General features: G+C 41.9%; 1 protein-coding gene across 10 annotated transcripts in view; it reads left to right on the plus strand.

Moving 5' to 3' along the window:
• The window catches only part of JARID2 (jumonji and AT-rich interaction domain containing 2), a 216,542-nt gene that overhangs the window by 190,649 nt on the left and 13,158 nt on the right, over positions 1–12,735 (plus strand). For all 10 annotated transcript variants that reach the window (XM_051799158.1, XM_051799156.1, XM_051799152.1 and 7 more), the window contains exons 8-14: positions 253–752; positions 5,831–5,923; positions 6,362–6,480; positions 6,639–6,709; positions 7,539–7,653; positions 11,490–11,595; positions 12,402–12,584. In XM_051799158.1, coding sequence (XP_051655118.1) covers positions 253–752; positions 5,831–5,923; positions 6,362–6,480; positions 6,639–6,709; positions 7,539–7,653; positions 11,490–11,595; positions 12,402–12,584 — 1,187 coding nt within the window. The remainder of the gene's footprint in view (positions 1–252; positions 753–5,830; positions 5,924–6,361; positions 6,481–6,638; positions 6,710–7,538; positions 7,654–11,489; positions 11,596–12,401; positions 12,585–12,735) is intronic.

Here is a 12,735-nt window from a genome sequence, read left to right on the forward strand (position 1 = left end):
GGCAAGGCTGTTGCAAATAGCAAAATATGGCCTGCCAAATGAATTAATTTAGCACAACAGGAGCATATGCCTGGCTTTAGCAGGATAGGGACAATTCTGCTCCGGTGCCTAGGTGACTGGAGCTGTATGGGGGGCGTGTCCGACATGTACCCAGCCTGGTAGCACACATGAAGTGAGCTGCCCACAGCTTTTCTAATCTACTCCTGTGTTTCCCTTTCCCTTCCTCTGCTGCCTGGTACATGTGGACCCCAGGAGGCTGCGAGCTCGACCTGGCCTGCTTTGTCCAGCTGATCAATGAGATGGGGGGGATGCAGCAAGTGACTGACCTCAAGAAATGGAACAAGCTGGCAGACATGCTGCGCATCCCCAAAACTGCACAGGACAGGCTGGCCAAGCTGCAAGAAGCCTACTGCCAGTACTTGCTCTCCTATGACTCCCTCTCCCCTGAGGAGCACAAGAAACTGGAGAAGGAGGTCTTGCTGGAAAAGGAAATCCTGGAGAAGAGGAAAGGACCTTTGGAGGGACATTCGGAGAATGCCTACAAGTTCCATTCCTTGCCCCGGTTTGAGCCCAAAAACGGACTCATCAATGGCGTGGTTCACAAAAATGGCTTCCGCAACAAGTTAAAAGAGGTCGACGTCCCACTGAAGACGGGCAGGCGGCGGCTCTTCGCTCAGGAAAAGGAGACCACGAAGGAGGACGAGGAGGATGAGGAGGGAGTTCTTAGCGACTTACACAAGTGTATATACAAGGTAATGGGGCAAGCTCTGCCTGGTTTGTTTTGTAGAACCGATGGTGCTGTCATCTGGGTGCAAACCTGCTGGCTCAGAGGAGCTAATGGGTTGCAGTGCCACCTCAAAGGCAGTAGTTATCACGGTTATCATGACCAGGTGGTCTGGTGGCTTTATCCTGATCTGCCTGGCTCTTCCAGGATGTCTGGGAAAGCTCAGAGGCATTATTGTCATAACAAGATACACTGGGCTCTGCCCCCCTTCATCTCCTTGTAAGAGGTTCCCTGAATATCTCTGCCCAATTACCCTTCCAAACACAGATTTTATTTTCATTTTCTAGTGACATTTAAAATAACGTTCTGCTTTCTCATTCCTGCTTCTTGCAAATCTCTTGTTGAGTGAAGTAGTGCTCCACATCAAAACTAACATCACTAGAAATACTACTACATTTAGAAAGGGCAAATTGAAATACAGACAATATTTTCATCCACAGTGCCAGATTTTACTCAGCACTAACAGTCACATGGACACTTAGTCCTCCACATATCAAGTACATCCATTTACAAAGGAATGCTGACTCCTTCACTGTATTTTATTTGGCAGTCTGCTACTCTGGAGCAGGACTTGGCACTGCAACTCGCAGTGCAATTTTGAGTTAAGTTGAATTGTGTAGCTGTGCTCTCAGAGAAATATAGCATTGAGTGTCTGTGCCCAGTAAAGGAATACACTGTTCTTCCCCTTCCAATCTTGCTTCCATCACCAGGAAATGAAGCCAGATAGCCCAAAATGACTTATTGTTAAGCTATTTAGGGACTGCATGAGCTCATGACTTGAGCTTTAAGAGCTTGCTTTGGGTTTCTTTTGCAGCCTGTTACGATTTGTCAGCACAAAAATTATTTTACTTGGGGACTCTGGTCTCAATCTCACCTTTAAAAAGCAATCTCTTTGCCATGCTGCCCTTGGAGAGAAGCTTATCTAATGACAGCAGCTTTTGTGAATAATGAAGTGGCATTTCTGTGCTTAATATCCTGTGCTTAATGACAGTTAAATGAAAAATGTGATACAACTTACCCTGACCGCTGTATGAACAACCTCAAACTTCCTAGGGAAATGCCTCTTTTGTTTCCAGTGCAAGTCCCGTTTTTAAAGTTTAGAAGATACAAAGTCAATCAAAAAGCAAGACTGGGATTTCTGAGAAGCATCCTGATCGGACTTAGAACGTAAAAAAAAGCAAGCGAGCAAAATGCAGCTGGTATAAGCAGCCTGAGTCTGCTGAGCACCAGGCGTTTATCCCAAAAGGCTGAGAGCTCCCAGAATTGCTGCTGCCACCCAAAAAGCACGGGCAGTACTGACAGCAGCAAACTCTGTATAAGTCTGACAATACCCGATAGAAATACTTTTGTTCTGAGTATAGAAGCTGTTAGAGAAGACCATCGCTGTGCCTGTGGGCCAGCGCTCTCTCCACCCACCAAAGCAGCTGCCGCACGCTTGGAAAACACCTTGAGTTGTCCACTGTGGTACCAGCAGCTTCCCAGACACTGAGGCTTGCCTGTTTTGATCCTATCCCACATTCATCTGCAGTGCAGAGGCTGGGGACTGCTGTCACTGGGGAGAAAACAGGAGGAAGCAGGTGGGTTTCTGGAGAGAGCCCTGCTGTGAAGCACCCTGTGGGACCCTGGTCAGCCTCAGTGCAGAGAGAGGAATGTATTTTCATTTTAACAGCACTCAGGGGAAAGCACTGTGGAAGGACTGGTTATGTCACTTAAAACAAGCCTCAAGACGTAGAAATTATGCAGCAGTCTTGATGTACCAGAGCAACCCACAAGACGTAAAATTACTATAGTTCACTAAGAGGCTTTTTAGTAAGACTGCGGAAAGGTGGTACTGGCACCAGATGTAAGCAGAGGATGTTTCATGGCATTTAATGAAACAAGCCTTTTAATCCTGCATCTGTGAGGGGGAGAGTGTTCTTTACCTATTAACATGTTTCTGAGAAAATTTGAAATTTGATTAACAGCCCATGCCCTCATGTTACAGTTTCCAGAGATGATGGGATTGTAATGGTTCCTTTCTAAAGCACATTGCTAATTCTATTTAAAAGTGAAAACCACACACAAAACCAAAAAAGAAATCCCATGCCTTTGATAAATACCTAGGCCAATAGTTTGAGGGCTGGAGCAGAACATCACAATCATATGGCTGTAGTCCAGTTTAGGCCATAAAGTCTATGCTTCAGACTATGAAGAGATTTCACACAGTGATTTCTGCACTCAGCACGTGCTTGAGCTGTTTTTAGAAAGAGACATCCAGTCTTCCAGGAGCAGTTACCACCATATCACATGTCAAGGTTAGAGTAAATCTCTGTGTTTGGCTGACTTTCTGCCAGGGCTTCCAAATTATTTTCAGTGTCTCTCCTTTCCAGGCTGTAAGACCTGCTGTGCTTTTAAGTGTGTGCTGCAGGCTGCTGCACTTACTCGCTTTACTCCTAAATATATGGCTTTTCTACCTGACTAATAAAATGCCGTAATTTCTAAGTGTGTGAAGTAAGCCAACATCAAAGAAGGATATGATGCAAGATTTTCACTCTTCTCTTCTTTCCCCAATTTTAGCTGTGAAAATATTTAAAAAAATCTGTACTGGAACTGACTGAAAGCAGCATTTGTTTCCATACAGAGCAATATTAAGGCTTATTAGCAGACCCATTAGAGGGACACACAGAAGAAATCACCAGCACAAGTTTTGCAACCCCTCACATGAAACTGCCCTGGAAGTTCTATGCTGAGGTCTCTTCAGCAGGGACTCAGCATTTTCAGACTCCACTTAATAGGAGTCATTCCTTTCCACCTGTGACTGTTGTAAAATCTCTGGTTTCTGCTCATATTTATGCTTGCTTTAATGTCTTTAACATTCATAGCGTCACAGTGTCCTTCTCTGTGCCTCCAGGCTCCAGGCTTGGTGGTGGTGATGCTCTCCCTGGGTTGGCTCTCACAGCCTCTGCAACAGACATGAGAAGAATCAGGACGGGAAACAGGAGTTTCTTCCTCTGTCTTATTGTCACAGCAACAGAGACTCTGCTGTGTAGCTTGAAGCTTCCAGGACAGTTGTTGAACTGCTGAGATATCTTTCAGGGTGTTGGAAAGGGTATTTTCAGCAATTCATTTCCTGTTCTGGTTAAAATGCTCCATTACCACATTTTAAATTATTTTCTGAATTGGTATTAGAAAATTTTACAAGATCCCTCAGATTAAAAAAAACCAACCAAACAACATAAACAGACAACAAAACCCCCTCAACCATTTAATTTATGTTACAGTTTTTAGGAGACTAAAAAGATATCAAATTCTTGATAGGGAAGAAATCGATATATGTGATTTTAAACATTTGAAGTGTTTAGTTTTTCCACTTTCTTTTTTCTTGCTTGCTGTATATCTAAAAAAATGAACATGGTTAGTCTTGGAAGGTCAGTCTTTTTTTTTGTTTGTTTTTCTGTATAAGATGAGAGAAGGGCAAGTTAATGAAATGAGGAAGCTGCTGCAGAGCGTGTATTGGTTTGCGAGTGGTGAAGTCTGTGTCCATGTGTGATGACTTGGTGCGGGCCCTGCATTTTACAAGCAGTTTTGTTGTAAAAGGCTGCCTCAATAAACGATTCATGAGGGCATTAAAAGAAGAAGGAAATTGCTTATTGGATCACAGAGAATCCAGCTCTGAAGTTTATGGGAATCAGGGTGCCCCCAGGCCCTGGGCATTTCACAGACTTTTTTGTTAAACCTAATTATGCTGCATTCAATTAAAAAAATGACAATGTTACAACCATATGAGTATGGCAGAGTGATAGACTTGGCCCTTGGGGGAAAAACTGCTTGTATAGTTCTTTCTAGTTTACTCTTGGATATAGTTATTAAATAAATTAAACACAAGAAAAGAATGAGGTGGTTTGGCAGATCTGTTTCATAATTGAAAACCTAGAAAGGTAATAGTCCGAGTAATAAAGTGTTCATTTATGCAGAGTTTTTAAGTCTGTGGTTGCTCAGATGGGCAGCCGGGTGGGTACAATGGGAGTTAGAGGAAGGAGCAGTAGATCTGGCGAGGGAGCAAATAGATATTCTACTCCACATTTGCAGAGCAATTCTGGTCTCTGCCTGCAGCAATGCCCTCAAACCAGTATGGCCACAGCACTTGTTGTGGTCCTTGCCACCTCTCATGGCTTCCCAGGGTGTTTCTTCTGCCGTGGGGCAGAGAAGACAATAGAGTTGTTACTGTCTGGGCACACCAGTATGTCTGGGCTGAAAGGAGCAAGTGGCTTCTGGTGCTCTTGCCTTCAAAGCTGTCAGACAGTGCTTCCCAGAGAGTCTGGTGTTGTAGGTATGCATGAAAGCAGGTGTCTGGAAACTTTGGTACAGCTCAAGCAGAAAACCGAATCGGATCCTCTTCTCATAGAGCAGCAGTGCCAACAAAGAGTGCACTCATTCAACAATTTTATTGTGTTTTCCTTTTCTCAACCTTGTAATAACAGGTCCTGGTTCCTTGCATTGGAACTGCTTTTATTGAATTAAGCATAACTGGTTTTTTTGAGCAGGTGATTACAATCATCTTGGTAAACTCTACTTTTTGTGACCACTTTCCACTAGATACAATACTAGTTTAATGCTGAACATTTCTGTGAATTTTCGAAGTCTTTTTCAACTGTTTCTCTATATAAAGTGTGTAGCCACATGATCCTTGGATCGCGTATTTAATTTGATTGTAAAGTGCAGGTTGGCTGCCTACTGGGTGTTTTGCAACCTGTCATAGGAAGCTGGGCTGTGTCCATCTTCTGTATTATCGAATACTGAGCGTTGTACTGGACAAAGCGGTGTTCCTTCTGGGAACATTCAGTTGGCCTTTTGGGTGATTGGTTTGATGAGTTGATGTCATTAAATTTCTCTATCTTCTGATGTATTTTCCCTCAGATACAGAATGAGCTTTAGACCTACACCCCTTCTGGAGACATTGTCCTTTATCCCTTTGTTGTCACCTGGGATTGAGCCTGTAAGGAAAAGAATGAGGACGGGGGAATGGAGACTTTTTTTATTTTCACTTTTAATTTTATTTTTCCACAGGGTAGGTCTGTTTCTTTAACAACCTTCTACCGAACAGCAAGAAACATCATGAACATGTGCTTCATGAAGGAGCCTACAGTAGCTGAAGTAGAGGTGAGGCCAACTCAAGGGGTGGTAAAAGTTTTTATTTCAGGGCATTGAGTATGGGGACTCAGTATAGTTGACCATCAAGCATTACCGTAATCAGTGTAAGGCTGTCTAGTTTGGGAGAAAAAGAAGTGGTTAGATAGACATGGTGCTGATTCTTCCCTTTTAATTTTTTGAACATTTTTAATAAAGGTGTTGATGAACTGAGGAAGAGAAAGAATTCTTAATCTGATATGTACTGAAGCACAGGAGCCAAGAGGATATAAATTCTGTCTTCCCAATTCATCGTTACTTTTAATAATTTATATTCTTATTTTTAAGCAGTGTTTTATGTTGAATTACATTGAGGTCATGAAAGCTCTGTAAATTTCTGGGGCTTATATTTTAATGAGAGATATCTTGTTCAGTGAATTAAAAATGCATTACTGCTTTCTCTTACCACAGCAAGAATACTGGCGGATAGTGGAACAGAAAGATTGCCATGTAGCAGTGCATTGTGGAAAAGTAGATACCAACACCCATGGGAGTGGTTTTCCCGTGGGAAAGTCTGAACCATTTTCAAGGTACGATCACCAAATCCATGTTTTGTCCACTTATTCCAGTTGCCCTGCTGTGCTGAGTGGAAGTGGGGGCACGAGGCCTGCAGGGCAGCTTGGCATTGGGGGTGTTGGCACTGGGAATGTGCATTGACACGTCTGCCTCTGTATCACCCCTCAAACAGGCATGGGTGGAACCTCACAGTCCTTCCTAATAATACAGGATCCATCCTGCGACATCTTGGTGCTGTGCCTGGTAAGCAAGTTTCTTTCTTATGTTTTCAGCTGGTGGAACTGTCCTCTGAATGTGGTGATTTAGTCACCAAAGGCTTCTCCCTCTTTCTGGCCCCTCTCTTCACCAGCTGGTTGAGTAGACATCCGGTTGTATGTAGCAGGTGGTATGTAAAGGAATGAAGGCAGGCATGCAGATAAAGAATTGATGAATAGTTGAGACCGCACTCCTGGGAGGAACCTGTTGTACTTGCAGTATCCCTTGTTGCCAGTGTATCAGTGTTCTTCTTTTGTGTCAGGGCGATGAAGGACAGAGCCATGCAACTTCCTGGCTTGCAAAATGCAGTCTGTAGCACTGGGCAAAGCAGCACACACATTTTCTAAATGAATTGTCATGAGTGCTCCAGCTGCATATACACCATTGTAATTTACTGGTAGAAACATTAGCTGAGAGTATAATAGAATCTCTTGTGCAGGTGTTGAACCTGAATAAACCACTTGGGAAACAGGATACCTGTTTAAAAGTTACATGGATGCTTGACAACATGAAGCAACCTCCTCTGATCAATGGCATTGAGCTTGAATTATGGGTATTTATAAATTCTCAAAAAAATAAAAATTTTATACAGCTGTTAGAAAACAAGTATGTTCAAGGGCACTGTAATTGGTCAGTAGATATTTTCTTAGTGGAAAATGCTGAGTTTGTTAAATTATTCCCTCTGATAGGAACACTTAAAACTTCAAGAGTCAGCTCACAGGTAGAATAAGATTTTCAACTTAAATGCCCCCTCAAACTGTCTTTTAATTACAAACTGCAGTTACTCAAAACTCATTTTTCAATCTCTCTGTTTTAGGAGTGACAATTCCTTGGCTAAATATTGGCATGGTCTTTTCTACCTCATGCTGGTCTCGAGACCAAAATCACCTTCCATACATTGACTACTTACACACTGGTGCTGATTGCATTTGGTAGGTATTCCTGTGTTTTGTTTTCTTCATATTGATTGCAGTCACTCTCTGTAGGCTTGTATTAACAGGAGTTTGTGTAGTATCTTTTGCATGAGTGAATCTCACCTAGAAGGTCCAGTTTTAAGGGTAAAATGTGGTATAAACTTAATGAGATGAAACATCCCTTCCTGAATTCAGTGCATGTGTAGTACTGCAGATCATGATGATTTAGTTTGCAATGACAGATGATGGAGGCATGATGGAGAAAGCAAGTGCTGCTGTCATGTCATGTGCCTTTCAGCCAGGCTTCTGTGATATTGGTGTTATTACCCAAGAGCATCATTAGTGAAAACAATGAATGATAAGTTATGTGACTGTGTTTCTTAATTAGATAAAATGCAATAAACAGAGAAGAAAAGTTATTTCAGTGGTGCCTCCTTGCAAAGGTGAGGAGCTGGTTCCATTTTAGCAGTTCCAGTGGTTCCCCTCTGGAACTTGGAACTCTGGGAGCCTTTGACTCCTCATGTGGTGTGACAGAAGGAGGTCTGCAGGGTCCCCTTTGCATCCAGAAGTCCCCATGGTGGCAGTGGCATCACTGTCAACTGCTATTTATTCAACTGCTAAGTGTGAACTCCAACGTTTCTCAGATGATGCTGATGTGCTGATCCAGCTGTCACTGGGAAAGCACATGGCCCAGAAAAAAGGATTTGAAATCTGGAGAAAACTATTAAGGCAGGAATCTCTTCTCTCTAAATATTTTAAGTTGAATAAATGTTCTGTATGCGATCATATGAAAAGGTAAAGGTAAATGCTGGAATATGCTGCAGACTTGGGATTTTGTTGCTTTCTGTCATAGGCATTTCATGGCTCCTCTCCCTCTTCTGTGAATCATTAATCTGTAATCTTTTATAATAATATACTATCAGGACAAATTGCTGAACAAGCTATGTTGTCCTGAACCTTAGGTGAGTCTGTTTCTCTCCGTAACATTAATCTAGTATTAAATGACAGTAAATTCCAAACAGAAGGCATTCAAGAATCCCCTAATTGAGTTCTGAGGCCACGCTTCATACTGTGTGTGTCAAAACATGTGCCTTTTGGGATTGAACAGACTTGAATGCAGACAGTCCAAATTTTAGGAAAGGCTACTTTTTCTGGTTTTCCAAGCCAGGAGAAATAGAAGTAAAGAAGCCATTTGCTTTCTCTTGATGGACTTATTTATACACAAGTACATACTTTAAGGTGTGTTTATGATGATTGCCTTGATGAAACAGGGATAGTAAGCACAAATAACTCATAAGAAGGAAGAGAAACTCTTTTGTCTGTAAAGGCTATTCTTCAGCAAGGCTGCCAGATTGAAGTGTCAGGCTAATATTCATTAGCTCATTACAACTTTTAACAGTCCAATAAAGTACCAAGCTTTATTGAGGAAAAGATTAATTTAATAACTCTAGGTCTGGCATAATATTTGGAGTACCCTGACAGCATTGCTTTCAATGGCTGCTTCAGGGATAACAAAGCAGGCCATTGGGTGCCAAAGCTCTCCTCTGTCTTGCAAAGTCCACCCACCATCCAGGAATCTTACCTTCTGAGGACAGATCCCTGTGGTACTAAAACCTGTGGTACTTCATTTACCTTCAGATTGCTCACCTCACTCTAATCTCTCAGGTTTTACCTCCTGGAGAGTAAACAGGGGAGAACTCAGGGCAGAGGTCAGTGACCTAAGCTTTTTTTATTCTGGAGGGATCCCCAGTGCCCATTAAAAGAGAGAAGAAAATCTTGTTCTGCCCAAGACATTCTGAAGTCTATACCGGTGGCTCACTTCCCATTTTCATAGGTACATCAAGAATTGTAAATGAGTGAAATTGCAGCATAGACCAGTTGCAAAGGATCTTCGTTCCTCTCAGTCCTGCCCTAGTCCTGCCCAGCTAGTTCCATGCACTTGTGTACTGCCCCTCCTCTTCACACATCATTTCCATGCCTTTTTCTTGCCCCATATTATGAGGGACTGTATGCTTGAATCTTTTGTCTATTCCAGCCATGTTTTTTGACTTTAAAAGAAAGGACTGCGTTCTGCCACATTCTGGGTTCAAATTTAAAATATTTTCATCACTGTTTCAAATCTGTTATTGTAGTGTAACTAGAGTAATACACTACATGTGTTCTAAAGCTGTAGTGTTAGCAACACAGGTACTGCATAGTACTTGATACGTGGCATGCATTTAAAATTGCTGTTGGAACTTGATCCTTATTAAGATGAAGTTCTTCTACTTCACCTCTCTCTAACCCTAGAATTTCTTAGCAAGGTCCTGATCATTTTCAAAATATATATAAGGAGTCAATCTGTGTACAGCTGGGCAACCAGCTCATTTGAGCTCTTACTGTGGTTACAATTAACTGTAGGAGTAGATAATGTCATGTCTTCTGGCTCTTGGCTTGAAAATCAACAAGGACAAATCAAAGTCATCATCAGTACAGTGAACAGTAACAAGAAGTTCAAATCATAGGAAGTATAGCCTCCTACACACTCATCAATCAGGATAATTCTGTATGGCACACATGGAGTTAATGTTAGTGCATGTTATAAGCAAATATCCTAACAAGGTCTGTAAGGCCAGCAGAACACTTTATGAAGTTGCTGGAGAGACCAGATGAATGGCAAGAAAACTGCACACTTTCCTCCAAATCTTTTCCACCTTTATTTTCTTGTTTCAAGTTTGGAAAAATGGCTCTGTGTGTGTATCTGGTATGGGGGAAATGGACTCCAGGTTGAGGTCTCATTCCTTAAAGTGAACTCATAAGTCATGATAAAGCTGAGGATGCCTTTTACTTGCCTGAGCATAACAAACCCAAATAAAATAATGTCACAGATAAAGCATAGCATGGCAGCAACTCAAGGCAGGTTTGAGAATCCCAGGATTTGCACTGTTTCCCACCAAGCTGTGCTACGCAGTTCACAGTCATCAAGTACCAACTACCAGATCTTGGGAACAGGTATCTTCAGGATGGACATAAACCATTACCACGCTGACAGGGTGCAGGCAAGAGCAGTGACTAATCGTCACCATATTGCCTCCCTGCAGCCAGAAAAATAGCAGTTCTCTGGATGTGATGAAGCCAAGACCCGCGACTCCTATGTTATTTCTTGTCGCTTCTGCTTAGGGAGCACTGCTGGCAGTGAGCAGAGAGAGGACAGCTGCTTCCTTGGCTTCTGAAGGAGAGGAGGATGTGCAACTTGGCGTATACCCAGCAGAGTTTTAAATCTCTCTTGCTGCTTTGGCTGCTCTTAGTCAGGTCTTTTGTTGCAAGGGAGAGGAGGGATGTGAGATTTGTTTAGTAGGCAAGGCAAGAAGGTCTTAGGCAACTTTGTGTCCTAAGAGTAGAAAGGATTTGCGGTTTCTTGACTGTTACAAACAGAAAACGTTATTAAATGTGAAGATCTTTTTGTTTGATGCACAGGTAATAAATACAACCATTTATTGTAAAGATAGCAGAACATATATTGGTGCTCATGAGATGCAAAATTCTGCCTGTAATTACCTGGTTTGGTGCTGTCAAGATGAACATCGGTTTCTTGTTGGTTTCTCTCCTCTGATTCTACAGAGCACTGAGTTTTCACATATCTGTTTTGGGGATTTTGTGTCCTTTGATACCTAGTGAACACCATCAGACTGAGTCTAAATAAACAGCTTTCCTTCAGTCCTCAGTGTTTTACCAAAAAGAACTGTGTGGGAAAGCCTCTGTTTAATTTCTTTTTTTTAATCAATGTCCTGGTCTGAATTGCCTGTTACTGTGTAGCTGTGGACCATTATTAACTCCACAGTAAATCTTTCTCTTTTCCTCTGACAAAACAACAGGTATTGCATTCCTGCTGCGGAGGAGAACAAACTTGATGATGTGGTACATACCCTGCTGCAAGCCAATGGCACTCCAGGGCTGGAAATGCTTGAAAGTAATGTAATGGTAAGTTAACACTGGGAGAGGTGTTCCCACTTAAGAACCCAAGGCTAATCATGAAGCTGGTTGGTTGGGGGTTTATTTTGTTTTTTTATTACACTACGGTGATGCAGAGGGTGTTGTTAAAATTTGGCTACTTCCTATTTGCAATGTTTAACAACATGGCATTTTTCTAACAAGACTCACATAAAAATAAATGTGACAGTGGAAAATGTCCATTTTTAATACCATCTATAATGTATTTAACTTCACAAAGGGAGTGGTTTTTAATCAATTAATCTTCCGTGATTGACATTTTATGATGCCAGCATGGTTAGAAGCCTAATACTTCAAGTATTTTTGGCTCCTTTCTTTATTTTGTGGATAATGATTTCCATTTAGTGTATTTAAGTATAAATTTGGGAGCCCATAAGAAAAAAAAAACCCCTCCCTCAGCTATCTGTGTTAACATCTAACAGAAGTGTTGTAGCAAGGTGGATTCAGTGCCAAGTTGGGAAAGACCTAGATGGAAAACTGAATGACCTGCATTACTTTCTGTAGTAGTAGACAGTGTTTTTTTGAGGCTTTGTGTTTGAGATCGTTTGGCAGGTATAAGTTTAAAATGTTAGTTCCAGAAGAGCCACTTCTGTAATCCTCAGTCCTCACTGCTGAGCTTTGGTATGTGCAGAAGGGATGAGAGAAAGTGAACAGAGCAGTTTGCTCCACAAGCAGTAGCATGTGGCAGTACCCAGAAAGGAAGGGGATCTAACTACAAAATAAAGTTCTGATTGATTGTTTTTCTTTCTTTTGGGTTTTTTTTAATGTCTTTCTAGATCTCCCCGGAAATCTTGTGTAAAGAGGGGATCAGGGTGCACCGTACTGTACAGCAGAGCGGGCAGTTTGTTGTCTGTTTTCCTGGATCCTTTGTGTCCAAAGTATGTTGTGGCTATAGTGTTTCCGAATCGGTGCACTTTGCTACCACCCAGTGGACAAGTATGGGCTTTAAAACAGCCAAGGTAAGTTGAGCAAAGGAGTTAAAATGGATTCACGGCCCTGCCATCTAAAAGGACAGCAAAGCAGACATTCCAGGATCAATAGCATTGTGAGACTAGTACAACTACGTCTATTTTTCTGGACTATTAAATAAATAAAAAAATGAAAAAAAAT

The sequence above is a fragment of the Manacus candei genome, unplaced genomic scaffold, assembly GCF_025592945.1.
Source record: "Manacus candei isolate 608988 ecotype Guabito, Panama unplaced genomic scaffold, ASM2559294v1 h1tg000049l, whole genome shotgun sequence".
Classification (NCBI taxonomy): domain Eukaryota; kingdom Metazoa; phylum Chordata; class Aves; order Passeriformes; family Pipridae; genus Manacus; species Manacus candei.